General features: G+C 47.9%; 3 protein-coding genes across 6 annotated transcripts in view; 1 reads left to right on the top strand and 2 right to left on the bottom strand.

Moving 5' to 3' along the window:
- LOC144698470 (uncharacterized) overlaps nucleotides 1–7,745 on the bottom strand; it is a 19,795-nt gene extending 12,050 nt beyond the window's left edge. Inside the window, 2 exon segments of the mRNA XM_078570411.1 lie at nucleotides 5,507–6,714; nucleotides 7,613–7,745. Of these exon segments, the coding sequence (XP_078426537.1) occupies nucleotides 5,507–6,517 (1,011 nt within the window). The 5' untranslated portion in view covers nucleotides 6,518–6,714; nucleotides 7,613–7,745.
- Nucleotides 7,746–9,633: 1,888 nt separating this feature from the next.
- LOC144697379 (uncharacterized) overlaps nucleotides 9,634–23,684 on the top strand; it is a 57,447-nt gene continuing 43,396 nt past the window's right edge. Inside the window, exon 1 of one of the 2 annotated variants that reach the window (XM_078569354.1) lies at nucleotides 9,634–10,498. In XM_078569354.1, coding sequence (XP_078425480.1) covers nucleotides 9,752–10,498 — 747 coding nt within the window. In that variant the 5' untranslated portion in view covers nucleotides 9,634–9,751. Of the gene's footprint in view, nucleotides 10,583–23,684 lie in introns of both variants that reach the window. The other variant, XM_078569356.1, reaches the window with a different exon arrangement.
- Nucleotides 16,075–23,684, bottom strand: part of LOC144696929 (uncharacterized) — a 164,910-nt gene continuing 157,300 nt past the window's right edge. Inside the window, exons 1-2 of one of the 3 annotated variants that reach the window (XM_078568651.1) lie at nucleotides 20,665–20,809; nucleotides 16,075–18,276 (exon numbers count right to left, since the gene is read on the bottom strand). In XM_078568651.1, the coding sequence (XP_078424777.1) occupies nucleotides 16,313–17,932 (1,620 nt within the window). In that variant the 5' untranslated portion in view covers nucleotides 17,933–18,276; nucleotides 20,665–20,809 and the 3' untranslated portion in view covers nucleotides 16,075–16,312. Of the gene's footprint in view, nucleotides 18,277–20,664; nucleotides 20,810–23,684 lie in introns of those variants that run through there. The other 2 variants (XM_078568652.1, XM_078568650.1) reach the window with 2 other exon arrangements.

The raw sequence follows: 23,684 nt of genomic DNA, 5'->3' as shown, positions 1-23,684 counted from the left end.
GTGGGAAAGGAGAGAGGGAGAGAGTGGGAAAGGAGAGAGGGAGAGATAGTGGGAAAGGAGAGAGGGAGAGAGAGTGAGAAAGGAGAGAGGGAGAGAGAGTGGGAAAGGAGAGAGTGGAAAGGAAAGAGAGAGAGAGTGGGAAAGGAGAGGGAGAGAGAGTGGGAAAGGAGAGAGGGAGAGAGAGTGGGAAAGGAGAGAGGGAGAGTGAGTGGGAAAGGAGAGAGGGGAGGGAGAGGGGGAGAGAGAGTGGGAAAGGAGAGAGGGAGGGAGAGGGGGAGAGAGAGTGGGAAAGGAGAGAGGGAGAGAGAGTGGGAAAGGAGAGAGGGAGAGAGAGTGGGAAAGGAGAGAGGGAGAGAGAGTGGGAAAGGAGAGAGGGAGAGAGAGTGGGAAAGGAGAGAGGGAGGAGAGTGGGAAAGGAGAGAGGGAGAGAGAGGGAGTGGGAAAGGAGAGAGGGAGAGAGAGTGGGAAAGGAGAGAGGGAGAGAGAGTGGGAAAGGAGAGGGGGAGAGAGAGTGGAAAGGAGAGAGGGAGAGAGAGTGGGAAAGGAGAGAGGGAGAGAGTGGGAAAGGAGAGAGGGAGAGAGAGTGGGAAAGGAGGGAGGGAGAGTGGGAAAGGAGAGAGGAAGAGAGAGTGGGAAAGGAGAGAGGGAGACAGAGTGGGAAGGAGAGAGGGAGGCAGAGTGGGAAAGGGGAGAGGGAGGCAGAGTGGGAAAGGGGAGAGGGAGACAGAGTGGGAAAGGAGTGAGGGACACAGAGTTGGAAAGGAGAAACAGAGTATTTTTTAAATGGTGAGAAAATGGGAAGTAGTGATGTCCAAAGGGAGGTGGGTGTCCTTGTTCAGGAGTCACTGAAAGCTCACATCCAGGTGCAGCAAGCGATGAGGAAGGCAAATGGTATGTTGTCCTTCATTACAATGGGATTGGAGTACAGGAGTAAAGAGGTCTTCCTGCAGTTATATAGAGCCTTGGTGAGACCTCACTTGGAGTATCGTGTACAATTTTGGTCTCCTTATCTAATGAAGGATATACTTGCCATAGAGGGAGTGATGCCAAAGTTCACCAGACAGATAAAAGCAAAATAATGTGGATGCTGGAAATCTGAAGCTGGAAAAACTCAGCAGGTCTGACAGTATCCCTGGAGAAGAACACAGTTAAAGTTTCGAATCCGTATGACTCTTCATCAGAACTAAAGAGAAATAGAAATGAGGTGAATTATAAGCTGTTTAAGGGGGGGTGGGAGAAGTGGAGCTGGATAGAGGGCCAGTGTTAGGCGGGGGTAAAGGAGAGATTGCCAAAGGTGTCACAGACAAAAGGTCAAAGGGGTGTTGACGGTGGTGATATTAGCTAAAGGATGTGCTAATGGTGACATTAAGGGTAGAAAGCAGGATGAGCAAGGTACAGATAGCCCTAGTGGGGGTGGGGTGGGGGAAGGGATCGAAATAGGCTAAAAGGTAGAGATAAAACAATGGATGGAAATACATTTAAAAATAATAATAGAAATAGGTGGGAAAAGAAAAATATATTTTTATTAATATATAATAATTATTAGAAAAAAGGGGGTCGAAAAGGGGGGTGAGGATGGAGGAGAGAGTTCATGATCTAAAATTGTTGAACTCAATATTCAGTCCGGAAGGCTGTAAAGTGCCTAGTCGAAAGATGAGGTGCTGTTCCTCCAGTTTGCGTTGAGCTTCACTGGAACAATGCAGCAGGCCAAGGACGGACATATGGGCATGAGAGCAGGGTGGTGTGTTGAAATGGCAAGCGACAGGGAGGTCTGGGTCATGCTTGCGGGCAGACCAAAGGTGTTCCACAAAGCGGTCACCCAGTCTGCGTTTGGTCTCTCCAATGTAGAGGAAACCGCATTGGGAGCAACAAAAGCAGTAGACTAAATTGAGGGAAGTGCAAGTGAGTTGCTGCTTCACCTGAAAGGAGTACTTGGGCCCTTGGACGGTGAGGAGGGGGGAAGTAAAGGGGCAGGTGTTGCACCTTCTGCGGTTGCATGGGAAGGTGCCGTGGAGGGGGTTGAGGTGTAGGGGGTGATGGAGGAGTGGACTAGCGTGTCCCGGAGAGAACAGTCCCTACGGAATCCCTATGGAATGAAGGGAAGATGTGTTTGGTGGTGGCATCATGCTGGAGTTGGCGGAAATGGCGGAGGATGATCCTTTGAATGCGGAGGCTGGTGGGGTGATAAGTGAGGACAAGGGGCACCCTATCATGGTTCTGGGAGGGAGAGGAAGGTGTGAGGGCGGATGTGCGGGAGATGGGCCGGACACGGTTGAGGGCCCTGTCAACCACCGTGGATGGAAAACCTCGGTTAAGGAAGGAGGAAGACATGTCAGAGGAACTGTTTTGGAAAGTGGCATCATCAGAACAGATGCGACGGAGGCGAAGGAACTGAGAGACTGGGATGGAATCCTTACAGGAAGCGGAGTGTGAGGAGCTGTAGTCAAGGTAGCTGTGGGAGTCGGTAGGCTTGTAATGAATATTGGTGGACAGTCTATCACCAGAAATTGAGACAAAGAGGTCAAGGAAGGGAAGGGAAGTGTCAGAGATGGACCATGTGAAAATGATGGAGGGGTGGAGATTGGAAGCAAAATTAATAAATTTTTCCAGGTCCCAACGAGAGCATGAAGCAGCACCGAAGTAATCATCGATGTACCGGAGAAAGAGTTGTGGGAGGGGGCCGGAGTAGGACTGGAACAAGGAATGTTCCACATACCCCATAAAGAGACAGGCATAGCTGGGGCCCATGCAGGTACCCATAGCCGCACCTTTTATTTGGAGGAAGCGAGAGGAGTTAAAGGAGAAATTGTTCAGTGTGAGAACAAGTTCAGCCAGACGGAGGAGAGTAGTGGTGGATGGGGATTGTTCGGGCCTCTGTTCGAGGAAGAAGTGGAGAGCCCTCAGACCATCCCGGTGGGGGATGGAGGTGTAGAGGGATTGGACGTCCATGGTGAAGAGGTGGTTGGGGCCAGGGAACTGGAAATTGTTGATATGATGTAGGGCATCAGAGGAATCGCGGATGTAGGTGGGAAGAGACTGGACAAGGGGAGAGAGGATGGAGTCAAGATAGCAAGAAATGAGTTCCGTGGGGCAGGAACAGGCTGACACGATCGGTCTGCCAGGACAGTCCTGTTTGTGGATTTTGGGTAGGAGGTAGAAGTGGGCCGTCTGAGGTTGGGAGACTATCAGGTTGGAAGCTGTGGAGGGAAGATCTCCAGAGGAGATGAGGTCAGTGACAGTTCTGGAAACAATGGCTTGATGTTAATTGGTGGGGTCCTGTTCCAGGGAGAGGTAGGAGGAAGTGTCTGCGAGTTGGCGCTCAGCCTCTGCGAGGTAGAGGTCAGTGTACCAGGCAACAACAGTACCACCCTTGTCAGCGGGTTTGATAACAAAGTCAGGGTTGGACCTGAGAGAACGGAGTGCAGTAGGTTCAGAGAGAGACAGGTTAGAATGGGTGAGAGGAGCAGAGAAATTGAGACGACTAATGTTATGCCGACAGTTCTCAATGAAAAGATCAAGAGAAGGTAAGAATCCAGGGGGAGGGGTCCAGGTGGAGGGAGAATATTGGAGATGGGTAAAAGGATCCGTTGAACGGGGAGAGGACTCCTGCCCAAAGAAGCGAGCACGGAGGCGGAAGAGTTCAGCATCGTGCCGAGCCCAGAATTCATTGAGGTGAGGGCATAAGGGTATGAAATTGACTCCTTGGCTGAGCACTGAACGTTCAGCAGAGAGGGGAAGACAGACAGAGGGTGGGATAGGGTGGCGGCGTCTGGAACCAGGTCTCACAGTAACAGGTAGGCCATTTAGGACTGAGATGGGGAGGAATTTCTTCACTCAGAGGGTGGTGAATCTTTGGGAATTCTCTACCCCGGAGGTGCTGTGGAAGCTCAATCACTGAGCTTGCTGAAGACTGAGATTGATAGATTTCTAAATGCTGCAGACATCAAGGGGATTCTGAGACTGAAGATAGTGCGGGAAAATGGCATTGAGGTAGATGATTAGTGATGATCTAGTTGAATGGCGCAGCAGGCTTGAGGGGCCGAATGGCCTACTCCTACTTTTATTTCCTATGTTCCTATGCATCCCCACCAAACTTAAACGAGTATTACTTTCATACTCCTTAACCTTGTGTCGATCCTCAGTACGAGGTGAATCTGGGTAACATTTTCACCAATCTAATCCACATGCTGACGAGGTGCAGCCACTGTCTAACACAGCACAGTTGAAACTCTTTCGAGTTATCAACAGTCACAGATTGCAACTCTTTCGAGTACAATCACAGTTCTTGGTTTCCGGGAGTGGGACATGAACCCACAACCCTCTGATTCAAAGGCGAGGGTGCGATGAACTGAGCCACAGCTGACACCTCTGCAGCACAGTTGAATGAGTCTGTGACGAACACACTCATCACTGGACCGAATCTCCTTGTGACTAGTGCAATTCCTACAGAGTGATCATCATCATCATCTTCAGCCTCAGAATTCTCTGTGTCATGTGTCACTTCGAAGACCCTCATTTTCCACTTTGGGCAGCTCATCACATGATGATATTTTGAGTCAGACCTGAAACACCTGTTAGTTGTTCCCTGGTCATCCCTGGGGTTCATTCACCTATTAGTGCTGTTCCAATCCTGTCTCTTGTGATATCTCGATCTGCTAAAGATGTTTTCACCCTCATTTGAAACCTGTCAAAGTCTGACTATGCTTCATAGGCATCCAATAGATCATCTCTCTTCTAAATCTCATCAGTGAACCCGAATAGAAGATCCAAACCTTCATCAGTATCCAACTGACAGGCATCCAGCTCACTAAATACTTTGCTTCTGAATTTACTTTTGTTGGGAAGTGACGATGCCAAGACCAGACCTTGTTTCCTCCTTGGTAGGGACGTAACCCGTGTCCACATATCCACTTCATTCTTCCACTGGTCGTGTGGCTCAGACTCCGAGAACATCAGCGGGTAATCAGACCCTGACAATTTCCACTTGCTTTCAGCCATTTCTCACAAAAGCTACTCGGGTTGTAAGCCTCTGTTTAATATTTTATTTTCATTTAGTTTCCAACATTCACCATTAGACAAGCATTCTCTGTTACCATGTTATAATCCTGACAGCCTGATGGTGAAGGAAGAAACTGGAGCCAATCTTTACTTGCTATAGATTTATTCACTGAGTGAAACATTACAGGTATATACCTCCACTCCACTCAGTGAGTGTCTCTTTTACTCTTTTGAATAAACCAATTAAAGTAAATTAAAGAAAACGAGGGACAAAGTAAGAGGCAGCCCCTTAAAGGGATACTGCAGAAAGAAAAACTAATCTTAAAGGAAACTTACAAACGTTAATCAAAATGTGATTAAAGGGGTCAATAAAGCCCCCCAGTCCCCCGCGGTGAGTGTCTCTTTAAATGCTTTCATGTAACCATTCAATCAATGCCCTCCACCTCTGTATACTTAATCTCAACTGATACAATTAACACCCACAGTCAGAGCATCTAAAAGGTCTCTAATCGGTGTGACTGCCATGGTGTCTCAGCAGCTCGGATGAACAAGTAAATCCCTTCCCACACACAGAGCAGGTGAACGGCCTCTCCCCAGTGTGAACCTGCTGGTGTGTCAGCAGGTGGGATGACTGAGTGAAGCCCTTCCCGCACTCAGAGCAGTTGAACGGCCTCTCCCCGGTGTGAACTCGCTGGTGCCGCTGTAGGTTGGATGAATCGCTGAATCCCTTCCCACACAGGGAGCAGGTGAACGGCTTCTCCCCGGTGTGAACCCGCTGATGCCTCAGGAGGTCATACGACGTCCCAAAGCTCTTTGTGCAGTGAGAGCAGCTGAACGGTCTCTCCTCAGTGTGAATGCGCTGGTGGATCATCAGATAGGCAGAGTTTCTAAAGCAACTCCCACAGTCAGAGCATTGAACAGGTTTCTCATTGGTGTGAGTGCATTGGTGTCCCAGCAGACTGGATGACTGGCTGAATCCCTTCCCACACACACAACAAGTGAACAACCTCTCCCAGGTATGAGTGCATTGGTGTCTCCGCAGGCTGGATAACTGAGTGAATCCCTTCCCACACTTGGAGCAGGTGAACGGCCTCTCCCCGGTGTGAACTCGCTGGTGTATCAGCAGGTTGTACGAACTACTGAATGCCTTCCCACATTCAGCGCAGGTGAATGGCCTCTCACCGGTGTGAACTCGCTGGTGTCTCTGCAGGGTGGATGAATCAATGAATCCCTTCCCACACTCTGTGCAGGTGAAGGGCCTCTCCCCCGTGTGAACACGCTGATGTATCAGCAGGTTGTATGAACTACTGAATCCCTTCCCACACTCAGAGCAGGTGAATGGCCTCTCCCCGGTGTGAACTCGCTGGTGCGTCTGCAGGGTGGATGAATCGATGAACCCCTTGCCACACACGGAGCAGGTGAATGGCCTCTCTCCGCTGTGCCTGCGTCGATGAGTTTCCAGCTCACAGGGGGCACGGAATCTCTTCCCACAGTCCCCACATTTCCACGGTTTCTCCATGGTGCGGGTGTCCTTGTGACTCTCCAGGTTCTATGATCAGTTGAAGCCTCGTCCACACACGGAACACGTGTATAGCCTCTCCCTACTGTGAATGATGCAGTATTTTCAGGGTTTATGACCGGTTAAAGCTCTTTCCACAGTCCTGACATGACGTTTGGTTTGAGATTTCTGTCTGAAAATCCTCCCCTTCTGATAGCCTGTAAAAGGAGTTTACAAAAGTCATCACGGTCAGTACGGGATAGAAATTCAGAACAGACAATTCTAGTTTCTATGGAATATTTTTTCCTCTCTCATTTCCCAAAAGCTGTCAATCTCCGTCCCACACACTCTCCCTCCATTCTCACTCTGCTGTACCTAATATACACTCCCAATTCTCCTGAAAGTGCCAATGAATGATCATCCATTGATCCATGCTCATCATTTCCTGTTCTAGGCAGAGGGGAGCTCAAAATCTTCATGCAGGCTGCTCGGCAAAAATCAGTCTATATTACTGGACACAAAATGTGCGCAATATACAGTACTGTGAGACTTGATTGGAGATATATGGTGAGCAGGGGGGGCGGGGTGGGGGAGTGAGGAAGAATTTTATTGAGGCAGTGAGCGGTCATGACCTACAACAACACTAGACATAGAAATTCAGAACAGACAATTCTATTTGCTATGGTTCCTGTGACTGGAAATAGTTATGTCACTACAGTACTATAAGACAAGAAAGATCCATGAATAATATATCTAATATGTACCATATAACAACACTAGACATAATCTCTGTTGTTACAATCCCCATGGAGACCGATAAACTTAAATTAAACAAACTCCCAGACAACCTCAAGGGAGTAAACTGAAGGACAAGGTTTCACTTTTTTTATAAAGTGTTACTGTAACAATCAAACTAAAATCAACATCAATGAAGCTTGAATTAAGAGACAAATGGTATTTGAACAGACAGGATAAATCTGACTTTAAACAGCTCATACAATAAGAACAGGGTCCACAAAATCCCCAGCATTTCCCCCCTCAGCACTAATTCCAGTTACAGAGTCCCACACCTCTCTGTATTTCCCAGGGGGAGGGGAAAGAAAGTGTTTTACTCACAGATGTTGGACACAGGAGGAAGTGTTAGTCTGTGGGTGAAGCTAAAACCAAAAGTTGTGCTGTTTACAATCAAACTGCATTGACTGGGAAGAAAATGAAGGGAAGACATTTTGCAAAGTCCTCTCCCTTCCCCCACTCCCTCTCCCTTCCCCCACTCCCTCAGCTGGCAGCCCAGCACGCAGGCGCAGAGAGCACCGCTGAGCCGAGCTGTCCGGAGCAGGCGCAGTGCGGCTGCCGCCAGCTGTCACTCTCGATCTCCTTTCGGACCAGAGGGGGAGGGGGATGGGGAGTTCTCCGAGCCTCCTCTCGCTCTGGGCGCAGCCGGTTGCCTGGAAACCTTGGCTCGGGGAGGGGGAGGGGGAACAATGGGTGGGGCGGGGCTCCCGTGTCCGCGCGCTTGGCCTGCAGACTGGAGCCCGAGGACGTCACCGCGGAGCAGAACAATTCCGATTGGCTGATTCAGTGTGTTCTGTTGCGGACGTCATAATAATTGACAGGGGCGTTGCCAGCACGCTGCGTCCCATTGGGAGCAATACCACTAGTTAGAGAAGGTACATACGGCAGATTGGACAACAGCTCAGCGCGGCTGGCGGTCAAAAGTCTCTGCCACCCCCACGTGGTCTCGGGTACCGCCCCCTCATTTTCTTCGTGCGGGGCATTGGCGAATGGGAAGATCTGGAGGACCGGATGGTTTTCTGGTCCTCCAGCCAATCAGAGCGCGGGCTTTGTGTGACTGAAGATTGAGCTTCACACAGACTAAAACTTCCTCCTGTGTCCAACATCTGTGAGTAAAACACTTTCTTTTCTACCCCTTTACATTTCTTTTCTCATTCTGGGGGGAAATTGTTGATTTGCAGGAACTGAAGGGAAAGGAAGTGAATCCAGGGAGGCCGCAGACTCTGGAAAGGTTGGCCCAGGTCTCTCTCTCTCTCTCTCTTAAAGACATTGACATCCTTTGCTCCCTCAGCTTGACACATTTATTTGTCTGGCTGAAAGGATGGTCTCTTTCCTAATGTTCACAATTAAAGGGGTGGTTTCCCCAGGAGATGGCTGACATTTAAGGGGACAGTAAATTAATATATGACAGAGATATGTCTAGTGTTGTTATATGGTACATATTAGCTATATTATTTATGGTTCTGTAATAAAGTTCATTTGTCATTATTTGTAGTGTTGTAATATAGTACTGTAGCTACATTATATATTTCCAGTTATAGAGTCATTATGGCACAGAAGGAGTCCATTCAGCAACTCGAGTCCATGCCGACTCTCTGTAGAGCAAACCAGTCAGTCCCATTTCCCCTCCATATCCCTGTTCCCGTGCAAGTTTATTTCCTCCAAGCGCCCATCCAATTTCATTTTGAAATCATTGATCATTTCCGCATCCACCACTCTCGCAAGCGGCGAGTTCTAGGTGATGACCACTCGCTGCTTATATAACGTGCTTCCTCACAACCCCTCTGTGTCTCTTATCATGTAATACAGCCCTCTATGTTACATGCATTTTTAGTCCACTAAGGCCAGCAGCCTGCATGTAGCTTTTCAGGTCTCTGTGTCCTGGACGGGAAGCAGTGAGCGTGCAACTGGCGGTCAGCTTGAACTGGCACGTTAAGGAGAATTGGGAGGGTGTATATTAGGTACAGCAGAGTGAGAATGGAGGGAGAGAGTGTGGGATGGAGATTTACAGCTTTTGGGAAAGGAGAGATGAAAGAATGTTCCACAGAAACTAGAATTGTCTGTTCTGAATTTCAATCCTGTACTGACAGTAATGGCTTCTGTAAACTCATTTTACAGCACATTAGAAGGGGAGGATTTGCAACTGAAATCTCAAAGCAAATGCCACATCAGGATCCAACAGAGTCACCTTTTCATTTTCATCGGCCTTTGAATTTAGGAGAAATGTTTGTCTGGTCTGTCAGCTTCCAGAGATTTTAAACATGAGCCTGACTGAAAAATTACTGAGAGCATAGACCAGAGTGGTAGCATCCAATGCACTGACTGTGGAAAGATCTTTAACCAGTTACACTGCCTAAAAGATATCACATCATTCACAGCAGCAAGAGACCGTACACATGTTGTGTGTGTGGTCGAGGCTTCAACTGATCATTGATCCTGGAGACACACAAGGGCACCCGCATCATGGAGAAACCTTGGAAATGTGGGGACTGTGGGAAGGAGTTTCGTTGCCCATCTGAGCTGGACACTCACCGGCGAGTTCACACTGGGGAGAGGCCATTCATCTGCTCCGAGTGTGGGAAGGGATTCAGTGATTCATCCGGCCTGCTGGGACACCAGCGAGTTCACACCGGGGAGAGGCCGTTTACCTGCTCCGAGTGTGGGAAGGGATTCAGCCATTCATCCACCCTGCTGAGGCACCAGCGAATTCACACTGGGGAGAGACCATTCACCTGCACTGTGTGTGGGAAGGGATTCACTCAGTCATTCTGCTTGCTGAGACACCAGCGAGTTCACACTGGCGAGAGGCCATTCATCTGCTCCGAGTGTGGGAAGGGATTCACTCTGTCATCCATCCTGCTGACGCACCAGCGAGTTCACACCGGAGAGAGGCCGTTCATCTGCTCTAAATGTGGGAAGGGATTCATTGACTCATCCAACCTGCGGACACACCAGCGGGTTCACACCGGGGAGAAGCCGTTCATCTGCTGTGATTGTGGGAAGGGATTCAGCGATCCATCCAACCTGCGGACACACCAGCGAGTTCACACCGGGGAGAGGCCGTTCACCTGCTCTGAGTGTGGGAAGGGATTCAGTGATTCATCCAATCTGCGGATACACCAGCGAGTTCACACCGGGGAGAGGCCGTTCACCTGCTCTGAGTGTGGGAAGGGATTCAGTGATTCATCCAACCTGCTGACTCACCAGCGAGTTCACACCGGGGAGAGACCGTTCATCTGCTCCGTGTGTGGGAAAGGATTCACTCTTTTATGCAACCTGCTGAGACACCAGCAAGTTCACAAGTGATTGAGTTGAGAATCTGACAAAAACAGCCTAAGGGAATTTGCAATCACAAGGCATGGCCCATGTTGACTTAAGAAGTCAAAGCTCGAAGGATAAGAACTGTAAAAGAGCAGGTGGGCTCTTTTAGCTGGAGACCTGGAGACATTGGGTCTGACAATTATTGTCCTGTCTTTGTGAGGGAGGTGAATTCTTCATGCAGACCTCAGGGTCAAACGCTTTGGTTTTGAAGCTAAAAGTTAATTCATGTCAACATCAATTGGACATCTCAACTGGTGTCTGTTACCATAGGGATAAGTGATTGAGGGTGGAGCCTTGGTTGGAATTCTGGGTGTTTCTCACAGAAAGCAGGCAGTCTGCAGGTCACTTGGAAGCAGGAGCTGTGAACCAGCTGTGGGACTAGAAGCCAAGAGGACCATCAGGAACTAGGGGCGTCCCTAATGTTCAAATCCCTCAGCAAGAAGGTAGTGAAGGACTGAGGAGCCCACAGTTTTCAGGCCTTAAAGTTGTGTTTCTTAGCCTAAAGTTAATGGAAGGACCCCCATAAAATCTTGGAGCTCGGAGAGTAGCTGGACTACTGTGGAGAATTAAAGTGAATTCTGGAGAGCGTTGACATCCCTTTGGGATGGTCCCAGGAACAGAAGCGAATGAACCTTCAAGATATCATTCAGTATAAGGGAACTCTTGGGGAGGAAGTTTAAAAGTAGAACTGGGTTTATAACATAAGTCTTTATAAACTGTAGTATTAAGTTTGTAGTACTGGTTTTCAATTTTGTTTTATATACACAGTAAAGTTTGTTTTTGTTTAAAAAAAGAATCTTGTCGTGTAATTCTTTCAGTTATCACTGGGTATTCGAATTTCTCTTTAAACATTAACTGTCCCAACTGGGATCGTAACAATATGCACAAACAATATTTCAAAACAAATCCAAGAGGAAAAAATATGATTTTCCTTATTTTGTATAAAGCATTATTACATTGTAAGACCCCCCCTCTTCTTGGATCCCCGATAATTTCTTAGTTCGAACACTTTTTATGAAACAATCCGATAATTGATAACTACAAATGGAACTAATTGTAGTCCCTTCTAAAGCAGGAGGGCTATCGCCCAGCACAGAGGCTAATTTGGGATTTCTCCTGTAGTCCGATCAATAGGGACTATACCCTCCAACCATCTGAAGTGAATTCTTTCCATGAATCGTCCATGTCAGTGCAGTTGTCAACTTGCAGTTTGGCTGATCAGCTAAGATTTTCTGCATCATTTCATCGATCACAGCATGATTCCTTTCACAGAGTCCATTGTTGAAAGGACTTTCAGCTGTGGTGTTCATGACCATAGTGTTCATGTTTTCACACACGTCTCTAAACTCGTCATTAGCAAATTCTCCCTCCATTATCAGTCAGAAACTTAGCTGGTGCCCCAGGTCCAGTCCCTATCCATTTCTCCATGACTTGATCTGTAATCTCCCTTTTGTCCTTGCCATGTATTATTGGAGAAAGACTAAATCAGTTTCCCCTTGAGAAGGTGGCGGTGAGCTGCCTTCTTGAACCGCTGCAGTCTATGGGGTGTAGGTGCACCCACAGTGCTGCTAGGAAGGGAGTTCCAGGATTTTATCCCAACGACAGCGAAGGAATGGCCGATATATTTCCAAGTCAGGATGGTGATTGACTTGGAGGGGAACTTCCAGGTGGTGGTGCTCCCATGTGTCTGCTGCCCTTGTCCTTCTAGACAGTAATGGTCGTGGGTTTGGAAGGTGCTACTTAAGGAGCCTTGGTGAGTTGCTGCAGTGCATCTTGTAGATGGTACAACACTGTTGCCACTGTGCCTTGGTGGTGGAGGGAGTGAATGTTTGTGGATGTGGTGCCAATCAAGTGGGCTGCTTTGTCCTGGATGGTGTCGAGCTTCTTCAGTGTTGTGGGAGCTGCACTCATCCATGCAAGCGGAGAGTATTTCATCACACTCCTGACTTGTGCCTTGTAGATGTTGGACAGGCTTTGGGGAGTCGGGAGGTGAGTTACTCGTTGCAGGATTCCTAGCCTCTGACCTGCCTTTGTAGTCACAGTATTTATATGGCTAGTCCAGTTCAGTTTCCGGTCAATGGTAACCCCCAGGATGTTGATAGTGGGGGATTCAGTGATGGTAATGCCATTGAATGTCAAGGGGCGATGGTTAGATTCTCTCTTGTTGGAGATGGTCATTGCCTGGCACTTGTGTGGCGCGAATATTACTTGCCACTTGTCCACCCTAGCCTGGATATTGATTGTCCAGGACTTGCTGCATTTGGACATGGAATGCTTGAGTATCTGAGGAGTTGCGAATGGTGCTGAACATTCTGCAATCATCAGCGAACATCCTCACTTCTGACCTTATGATAGAAGGAAGGTCATTGATGAAGCAGCTGAAGATGGTTGGGCCGAGGACACTACCCAGAGGAACTCCTGCAGTGATGTCTTGGAGCTGAGATGACTGACCTCCAACAACCACAACCATCTTCCTTTGTGATAGATATGACTCCAACCAACAGAGATTTTTCCCCCTAATTCCCATTGAATCCAGTTTTGCAAGGGCTCCTTGATGTCACACTCGGTCAATTGCAGCCTTGATGTCAACGGCAGTCACTCTCACCTCACTTCGTGAGTTCAGCTCTTTTGTCCATGTTTGAACCAAGGCTGTAATGAGGTCAGGAGCTGAGTGGCCCTGGCGGAACCCAAACTGGGTGTCAGTGAGCAGGTTATTGCTAAGCAAGTGCCACTTGATAGCACTGTTGATGACCCCTTCCATCACTATACTGATAATCGAGTGTAGACTGATGGGGCAGTAATAGGCAGAGTTGGATTTGTCCTGCTTTTTGTGTACAGGACATACCTGGGCAATTTTCCACACAGCCGTGTAGATGCCAGTGTTGTAGCTGTACTGGAACAGCTTGGCTAGGGGCTCAGCAAGTTCTGGAACACAAGTCTTCAGTACTATTACTGGAATATTGTCAGAGTCCATAGCCTTTGCAGTATCCAGTGCCTTCAGCTGTTTCTTGTTATCATGTGGAGTGAATCGAATTGGCTGAAGACTGGCAGCTGTGATGCTGGGGCCCTCTGGAGGAGGCTGAAATAGATCATCCACTCAGCACTTCTGGCTGAAGATTGTAGCAAATGCTTCAGACTTATCTTTTGCACTGATGTGCTGGGCTCCCCATCATTGAGAATTGGGATATTTGTGGAGCCTCCTCCTCCAGTGAGTTGTTTAATTGTCCACCACCATTCATGACTGGATGTGGTAGGACTGCAGAGCTTAGATCTAATCCTTTGGTTGTGGGATCGCTTAGCTCCATCTATCGCTTGCTGCTTATGCTGTTTGGCACGCAAGTAGTCCTGTGTTACAGCTTCACCAGATTGACACCTCATTTTTAGTTATGCCTGATGCTGCTCCTGGCATACCCTCCTGCACTCTTCATTGAACCAGGGTTGATCCCCTGGCTTGATGGTAATGGTAGAGTGGGGGATATGCCGGGCCATGAGGTTACAGATTGTGTTCAAGCACAGTTCCGCTGCTGCTGATGGCCCACAGCACCTCATGGATGCCCAGTCTTGACTTGCTAGATCTGTTCGACATCTATCCCATTTAGCATGGTGGTAGTGCCACACAACAGGATGGAGGGTATCCTCAATGTGAAGGCAGCACTTCATCTCCACAACGACTGTGCGGTGGTCACTCCTACTGACACATTCATGGACAGATGCACCTGCGGCAGGCAGGTTGGTGAGGATGAAGTCAAGTATATTTTTCCCTCTTGTTGGTTCCCTCACCACCTGCCGCAGACCCAGTCTAGCAGCTATGTCCTTTTGGACTCGGCCAGTAGTGGTGTTACCAAGCCACTCTTGTTGGTGGACATTGAAGTCCCCCACCCAGAGTACATGGTGCTTCCTCCAAGTGATGTTCAACATGGAGGAGCACTTTTTCATCAGCTGAGGAGGGGGGTGGGGGGGGCGGTGGCAGTGTGTGGTAATCAGCAGGAGGTTTCCTTGCCCATGTTTGACCTGATACCACGAGACTTCATGGGGTCCAGAGTCGATGCTGAGGAGTCCCAGAGCAACTCCCTCCTGACTGTATCCCACTGTGCTGCCACCTCTGGTGGATCTGTCCTGCCGTTGGGACAGGACACACCCAGGGATGGTGATGGTGGAGTCTGGGACGTTATCTGTCAGATATGATTCCATGAGGATGGCTACGTCAGGCTTTTGCTTGATTCGTCTGTGAGACAGCTCTCATGGCATTAGATGTTAGTAAGGACAGGGCTGGGTTTGCCGTTGTCACTTCCGGTGCTTGGGTCGATGCCAGGTGGGTCCATCCAGTTTCATTCCTTTTTTGAGGCTTTGTAGCAGTTTGATACAACTGAGTGGCTTGATGGCCATTTCAGAGTCAACCACATTGCTGTGGGTCTTTCCAGGCCAAGTAAAGATAGCAGATTTCCTTCCCTAAAGGGCAATAGTGAACTAGGTGGTTTTTTTAATGACAATCGACAATGGTTTCATGGTCAGCATTAGAGTTTTAATTCAATTTTCCATCATCTGCCGTGGCGGGATTCGAACCTGGGTCCTGAGAGTGCCATGTCTCCAAATTACCCAGATTACTAGTCCAGCGACAATACCACTACACCATTGCCTCCCCTTTGGCAGGAAGTGTGAGTAAATTGTCAGTGTAGCTTTAAGAACATTTCCGTTCTTTCCCTCTGATTCTTATCACTTGATGACTTTAATCCTTCTCAAACACTCTGATGAGAAACATCAAGTATTGTTAAGATTGCGATAATGTCCTGATAGTGGATCTGCAGATGACTCAGACTTTCCAAAAACAATTGCCTGATCTCGCTCCATGTCCAGTTGCATTTGTGCATTTTTCATGGAAGGTTTACTCAACAGGAAGGGTATCTCACTAGAGACTACACCAGTCCTGATAAAGTGGCTGACTTCACTATTTTGCATGAAATCCCCACTCTTTTTAGTGACTTCAGTGTGTTCACATCACCAAGTCAAGACAAGGACAACTTTCATACTCCTTAACCCTGTGTCAATCCTCACCATGAGGTGAATATGGATAACGTTTTCACCAATCTGATCCACATACTGTCGAAGTGCAGCCACTGTCTAACACAGCACAGTTGAATGAGTCTGTGATGAACACAATCATCACTGGACCAAAGCTCCTTGTGACTAGTACAATTCCTTCAGAGTGATCATCGTCATCTTCAGCCTCAGAATTCTCTGTATCATGTGTAACTTCGAAGACCCTGATTTTCCACTTTGGGCAGTTCATCACATAATGATATTTTGAGTCAGACCTTTCAGCCATTTCTCACAAAAGCTACTCGGATTGCAAGTTTTATTTTCCTTTAGATTCCAACTTTCACCATTAGACAAGCATTCATTGGTACCATATTATAATCCTGACCACCCTTTGGTGAAGGAAGAAACTGGAGCCAATCTTTATTTGGTATAGGTTTATTCACAGAGTGAAACATTACAGGTATATGCCTCCTAACTATGCCCTACTATGTGTCAGTATTTCTTTATATGTGTTTATGTAACCATCCAATCAATGCGCTCGAACAGTATGTTAACCTCCATTAACAAAATTAACACCCATCGTCAGAGCATCAGAAAGGTCTCTAATTGGTGTGAACTAGCTGGTGTCGCAACAGGTTGGTTAACCGAGTGAATTGCTTCCCACACTCAGAGCAGGTGAACGGCCTCTCCCTGGTGTGAACTTGTTGATGTGTCAGCAGGTAGAATGAAAGAGCGAATCCCTTCCCACACATGGAGCAAATGAACGGCCTCGCTCCAGTGTGAACTCGCTGGTGTGTCTGCAGATGGGATGACCGAGTGAATCCTTCCCACACTGAGGGCGGGTGAATGTTCTTTCCCAGTGTGAATTCGTTGATGTGTCAGCAGGATGGATGGCTGAGTGAATCCCTTCCCAAACTCAGAGCTGGACAACGGCCTCTCCCTGGTGTGAACTACCTGATGTGCCACCAGGTGGGATGACTGAGTGAATCCCTTCCCACACACAGAACAGGTGAACGGCCTCTCCCTGGTGTGAACCACCTGGTGCGCCACCAGGTGGGATGACTGAGTGAATCCCTTGCCACACTCGGAGCAGGAGAATGGCCTCTCCCTGGTGTGAACCACCTGGTGTGCCACTAGGTGGGATGATTGAGTGAATCCCTTCCCACACTCAGAGCAGGTGAACGGCTTCTCCCCGGTGTGAACTACCTGGTGTGCTACGAGGTGGGATGACTGAGCAAATCCCTTGCCACACGCAGAGCAGGTGAACGGCCTCTCCCCAGTGTGAACTACCTGGTGTGCAACTAGGTGCGCAGACTGAGTGAATCCCCTCCCACACTCAGAGCAGGTGAACGGCCTCTCCCTGGTGTGAACTACCTGGTGTGACACTAGGTGGGATGACTGAGTGAATCCCTTTCCACACTCGGAACAGGTGAATGGCCTCTCTCTGATGTGAACTACCTGGTGTGCCACTAGGTGGGATGACTGAGTGAATCCCTTCCCACACACAGAGCAGGTGAATGGCCTCTCCCTGGCGTGAACTAGCTGGTGAGCCACGAGATGTGAGGACTGAGTGAATCCCTTCCCACACTCAGAGCAGGTGAACGACCTCTCCCTGGTGTGAACTACCTGGTGTCTCAGCAGGTGGGATGACTGAGCGAATCCCTTCCCACACTCAGAGCAGGTGAACGGCCTTTCCCTGGTGTGAACGACCTGGTGTGCCACTAGGTGGGATGACTGAGTGAATCCCTTCCCACACTCAGAGCAGGTGAACGGTCTCTCCTCGGTGTGAACTACCTGGTGTGCCACTAGATGCGAAGACTGACTGAATCCCTTCCCACACTCAGAGCAGGTGAAGGGCCTCTCTTCGGTGTGAACTACCTGGTGTGCCACTAGGTGGGACGACTGAGTAAATCCCTTCCCACACTCTGAGCAGGTGAACGGCCTCTCCCTGGTGTGAACTACCTGGTGTGCCACTAGGTGGGATGACTGAGTGAATCCCTTCCCACAAGCAGAGCAGATGAACGACCTCTCCTTGGTGTGAGCTATCTGGTGGGCCACTAGGTGGGATGACTGTGTGAATCCCTTCCCACACACAGAGCAGGTGAACAGCCTCTCCCTGGTGTGAGCGACCTGGTGTGCCACGAGGTGCAATGACTGAGTGAATCCCCTCCCACACTCTGAGCAGGAGAATGGCCTCTCCCCAGTGTGAATGCGCCGATGAATTTCTAGCGCAGACGGGATCCGGAATCCCTTCCCACAGTCCCCACATTTCCATGGTTTCTCCATGGTGTTGGTGTCCTTCTGTCCCTCCAGGTTTGTTGATCAGTTGAAGCCTCGTCTACACACAGGACACTTGTACGGGGTCTCCCCGCTGTGAACAGTGTGATGTTTTTTCAGGCTGTGCAACTGGCTAAAGGCCTTTCCACAGTCAGTGCGCTGGAACACTCTCACTCGGGTGTGTGTGTGTCGGTGTTTTTCCAGTCACACTGATGTTTAAAATCTTTCCCCACAGACAAACATTTCTTCTTCCACATTCAAAGGTCAATGATATTCAGGTCCCAGTGAATCATGTGACTCTGTCAGATGTTGACGTGATGTTTGGTTTGAGATTTCTGTCCGCCACTAATATCCTGAAAAAGGAATTTACAACAGTCATCACTATCAGTACAGGATTGAAATTCAGAATAGACAATTCTAGTTTCTATAGAAGGTTCTTTCTTCTCTCATTTGTGGGGAGGCAATGGTGTTGTGGTACTGTCACTGGACTCGTCAGTCAGAGACCCAGGGTAATGTTCTGCAGACCTGGGTTCGAATTCTACCATGGCAGATGGTGAAATTTGAATCCAATAAAAATCTGGAATGATGATGACCATGAAACCATTGCCGATTGTCATAAAAACCCATCTGGTTTATTCTGTCCTTTAGGGAGGGAAATATGCTGTCCTTACCTGGTCTGGCCTACATGTGACTCCTGACCCACAGCACTGTGGTTGACTCTTAAATGCCCTCTGAACAAGGGAAATTAGGCATGGGCAATGAATGCTGGCCTAGCCAGGTGATGCCCACATCCCATGAATGAATATAAAAAATAGCTGTAAATCTCTATCCCACACACACTCTCTCCTTTCTCAATCTCCTGTACCTAATATCCTGTACCCTCCCAATTCTCCTGAAGGTGTCGATTCATGCTGATCAACAATTCCATGTTCAGCACTGCCGGTCCAGCACACAGAGCTGCGAGATATATATATATGTACATATTACTGGAGTACAAATGTGTGTAATATAATGTAATATGTATTCCATGATTAGAGGTATAAAGGAAGAGCTGTATTTAGGAGTGAGTGATCATGCTAGGGAAGTCTTGTTACAACTGTATAGGGTGTTGGTGATGCCGCACCTGGGGTACTGTGTAGTTTTGATCCCTGTATTTAGGAAAGGATATCCTGGCATTGGAGGCAGTTCGAAAGGGATTCACTAGGCTGATTCCTGAGATGAAGAGGTTGACTTTTCAAGAACGGTTAAACAGGTTAGGCCTTTATTCATTACAGTTTAGAAGAATGAGGGGTGATCTTATTGAAACTTACAAGATTCTGGGGGGGGTTGACAAGGTAGATGTTAAGATGATGTTTCCACTAGTGGGGGAATCTCGAACTAGGGGACATACTTACAGAATGTGAGGACACTCATTTAAAATGAAAATGTGAAGGAATTTCTTCTTCAGAGGGCAGTGAATGTCTGGAATTCTCTACCCCAGAGAACTATGGAGGTGAGATCACTGAAAGTATTTAAAGAGGAGGTAGATATATTTTTGAAATATCAGGGAGTTGAGGGCTATGAGGAGCTAGCACGAAAGAGGAGTGGAGGCATGGGGCAGATCAGCCATGGTCTTATTGAATGGTGGGCTTGAGGGGCCGAATGTGCCTACTCCTGCTCCTATTTCTTATATATGGCCTGGAACTCAATGTATCTGAGGAAGGTGGGACTGGAGATGATCAATGATTTCATAATAAAATTTGATGGGCACTTGAAGGAAATAAACTTGGAGGGGAACAGTGATATAGTGGGGGAATGGGACTGACTCGATTACTGTACAGAGAGTCGGCATGGAATCGAGTTGCTGAATGGACTCCTTCTGTGCCATAATGACTCGATGACTATATGTTAATGACTCGATGATATGTAAAGCAGCTACAGTCCTATATTAGAAGACTAGAAAAAATAAAAATGTATTTTATTATTGAACCATAAATAATATATCTAATATGTACCATATAACACTGGACATGTCCCTGTCCTATATTAATTAACTGTCCCCTTAAATGTCAGCCATCTCCTGGGGAAATCAGCCCTTTAATTGTGAACATTAGGAAAGGGACCATCCTTTTAGCCAGACAAATAAATGTGTCAAGCTGAGGGAGCAAAGGATGTCAATGTCTTTAAGGATATAAATGCGTTGGATGTCAGTTCAGAGGGTGTTTACTACGTTGAATAAGAGGGTTGTCTTATGAGGAAAGATTGGACAGACGGGAGGTTTAGAAGACTGAGGAACCTGATTGCACTGTATAAGATCCTGAACGTAGACGTGGAAAGGATGTTTTAAAATTAGGGGGTCGTCCTTTCAGGGCAGAGGTGAGGAGAATTTTTTCTCTCAGAGGGTTGTGCGACTTTGGAACTTTCTGCCTCAGAAGGCGGTGGAGGCGGAGCCACTTAATATTTTTAAGGGGGTGGATAGATTCTTGTGAGGCCGGAGGAATCAAAGGCTATCGTGGGTGAGATGGGAATGTGGAGCTCGAAACACAAACAGATCAACCGTGATCTTATCGAATGGCGGAGGAGGCTTGAGGGGCAAATGGCCTACTCCTGCTCGTGAGAGAGAGAGACTTAGGCCAACCTTTCCAGAGTCTGCACCCTCCCTGGATTCACTTCCTTTCCCTTCAGTTCCTGCAAGTCAACAACTTACCCCCCAGAATGAGAAAAGAAATGTAAAGGGGGAGAAAAGAAAGTGTTTTACTCACAGATGTTGGACACAGGATGAAGTTTCAGTCTGTGTGAAGCTCAATCTTCATTCACACAAAGCCCGCGCTCTGACTGGCTGGAGGACCAGAGTCCTTCCGGTCCTCCAACTCTTCCCATTGGTCAATCCCTCAGCATGAAGGGAAGGGGGGGCGGGCTCTCCCCTGCACATGCGCAACTTCCCCTCTCGCGAGTTCTCCGAGCGGCTTCACTCTCTGGCCGGTGACGTCAGCTGGTTGCCTGGAAACCTTGGCTCAAGGAGGGGGAGGGGGAGGGGGAACAATGGGTGAGGGCGAGGCTCCCGTGTCCGCGCGCCTGGCCTGCAAACTGCAACCTGAGGACGTCACCGCGGAGCAGAATGATTCCTATTGGCTGATTCAGGCCTGGTTCCATTGTGGACGTCACAATGCGGAAGTTGGACAATGAGCTTCAGACTGAAACTTCCTCCTCTGGGCAACATCTGTGAGGAAATCAATGTTTCCCCCTTTCCATTTCTTTTCTCATTCTGGGGGCTAAATGCTGACTTGCAGGAACTGAAGGGAAAGGAAGTGAATCCAGGGAGGGTGCAGACTCTGGAAAGGTTGGCCCAGGTCTCTCTCTCTCTTAAAGACATTGACATCCTTTGCTCCCTCAGCTTGACACATTTATTTGTCTGGCTAAAAGGATGGTGTCTTTCCTAAAGTTCACAATTCAAGGGGTGGTTTCCCCAGGAGATGGCTGACATTTAAGGGGACAGTAGAGTAAGGTAGGACATAAGCAAAATACTGCTGGAAATCTGAAACAAAAACATGTCTTGGGTTTAGATAGAGCATGTGTAGTGTTATTTACACATACTCAATATTTGTGATTCTCTGAAAAAATGAATTTATTATTTCTCATTTTTTAGATCGTATTCCATATTTCCAGTCATTGCGGCACAGAAAGTCCATTTAAGAGGCAGTAAATTAATATTGGGCAGATATCTCTAATGTTGTGATATACTGATCTTATTTATGGTTCTCTGATTAAGTACATTTGTTATGATTTCTAGTCCTGTAATATAGTACTGCAGCTACGTTTTGAAAAATTATTCATGGATGTGGCATCACTGGCTAGGGCAGCATTTATTGCCCATCCCTAATTGCCCTTGAGAAGGTGATGGTGAGCTGCTTTCTTGAACCACTGCAGTCCATGTGGTGTAGGTACACCCACCGTGCTGTTGGGGAGGGAGTTCCAGGATTTTGATCCAGCCGCAGTGAAGGAACGGCAATATATTTCCAAGTCAGGATGGTGAGTGGCTTGGAGAGGAAGTTCCAGGTGGTGATGTTCCCATTTATCTGCTGCCCTTGTCCTTCTAGATGGTAGTGGACATGGGTTTGGAAGGTGCTCCCTAAGGAGCTTTGGTGAGTTCCCAGAATGCATCTTGTAGATGGTACACATTGGCTGCCACTGTGCCTTGGTGGTGGAGGGAGTGAATGTTTGTGGATGGGGTGCTAGTCAAAAATGCTGCTTTGTCCTGGATGGTGTCGAGCTTCTTAAGTGTTATTGGAGCTGCACTCACCCAGACAAGTGGAGAGTATTCCATCACAGGGCGGGTGCAGACTCTGGAAAGGTTGGTCCAGGTCTCTCTCTTTTAAAGATGTTGACATCCTTTGCTCCCTCAGCTTGACACATTTATTTCCAGTCAGAATAATTACGGCACAGAAGGAGTCCATTCGGTAACTCGAGTCCAGGCCGACTCTCTGTAGAGAAATCCAGTCAGTCCCATTCACCTTCTATATTCCCGTTGCCCTGCAAGTTTATTTCCTTCAAATCGATTTCCTTCATCCATCCATTCAATTTCATTTTGAAATTATTGATCATTTGCGTTTCCACCACCCCCTTAGGCAGCGAGCTCCAGGTCCTGACTGCTTGCTTCCAAATAAACCTCTTCCTCACTTCCCCCACTGTATCTCTAATCAAGTGATACACACCGTGTATTACACATTTTTAGTCCAGTCATATATATGCCTAGCACCCTGCAGGAAAACTTCAGATCCCTGAGTTTCCTGGATAGGAAACAGTGTGCATGGGCCTGTTGGGAGGGTGCATATTAGGTACAGCAGAGTGAGAATGGACCGTGAGTCTGTGGGACAGAGATTTACAGCTTTTGTGGCTACAAGAGCAGGTCAGAGGCTGGAAATTCTGCGGAGTGTAACTCACCTGACTCCCCATAGCCTGTCCACCGACTACAACCCACTTGATTGCCACCCCATTCACAACCGTTCAGCTTTCACTTCCTCCACCACTGACACACAGTGACAGCAGTGCTTACCATCTACAAGATGCACTGCAGAAAGTCACCAAGCTGCTTTGACAGCACCTTTCAAACCCGTGAACTCTACCACCTAGAAGGACAAGGGTGGCGGATACATGGGAACACCAACAGCACTTGCAAGTTCCCCTCCAAGTCACTCACTGTCGTGGCTTGGAAATATATCAGCCGTGCCTTCACTGTCACTGGGTCAAAATCCTGGAACTCCCTCCCTAACAGCACAGTGGGTGTACCTACACCACATGCACTGCAGCGGTTCAAGAAGACGGTTCACCTCCACCTTCTCAAGGGCAATTAGGAATGGGCAATAAATGCTGGTCTGGCCAGTGACACCCACATCCGATGAATGAATTTTTAAAAAGCTAAGAATATTCCATAGAAACTAGAATTGTCTGTTCTGAATTTCTATCCTGAACTGACAGTGATGACTTTTGTAAATTCCTTTTACAGAATATTAAGAAGTTGAGGATTTGCAGACGGGAAACTCAAACCAAACATCACATCAAGACCTGACAGAGTCACTCATTCCATCAGGACTTGAATATCATCGGCCTTTGAATATAGAAGGAGAAATGTTTGTCTGCTCTGTCTGCTTCAAAAGGTTTTAAACATCAGCGTGACTGGAAAAGCACTGAGACACACACACCCGCGTGAGAGTGTTTCCAGTGCACTGACTGTGGAAAGAGCTTTAACCAGTTACACAGCCTGAAAAAACATCACACCATTCAC

The sequence above is a fragment of the Cetorhinus maximus genome, chromosome 23 (genome assembly GCF_964194155.1).
Source record: "Cetorhinus maximus chromosome 23, sCetMax3.hap1.1, whole genome shotgun sequence".
Classification (NCBI taxonomy): Eukaryota; Metazoa; Chordata; class Chondrichthyes; order Lamniformes; family Cetorhinidae; genus Cetorhinus; species Cetorhinus maximus.
The sequence above is the reverse complement of the archived record's forward strand: the minus strand, read 5'-3'. Positions and strand labels throughout refer to the sequence as shown.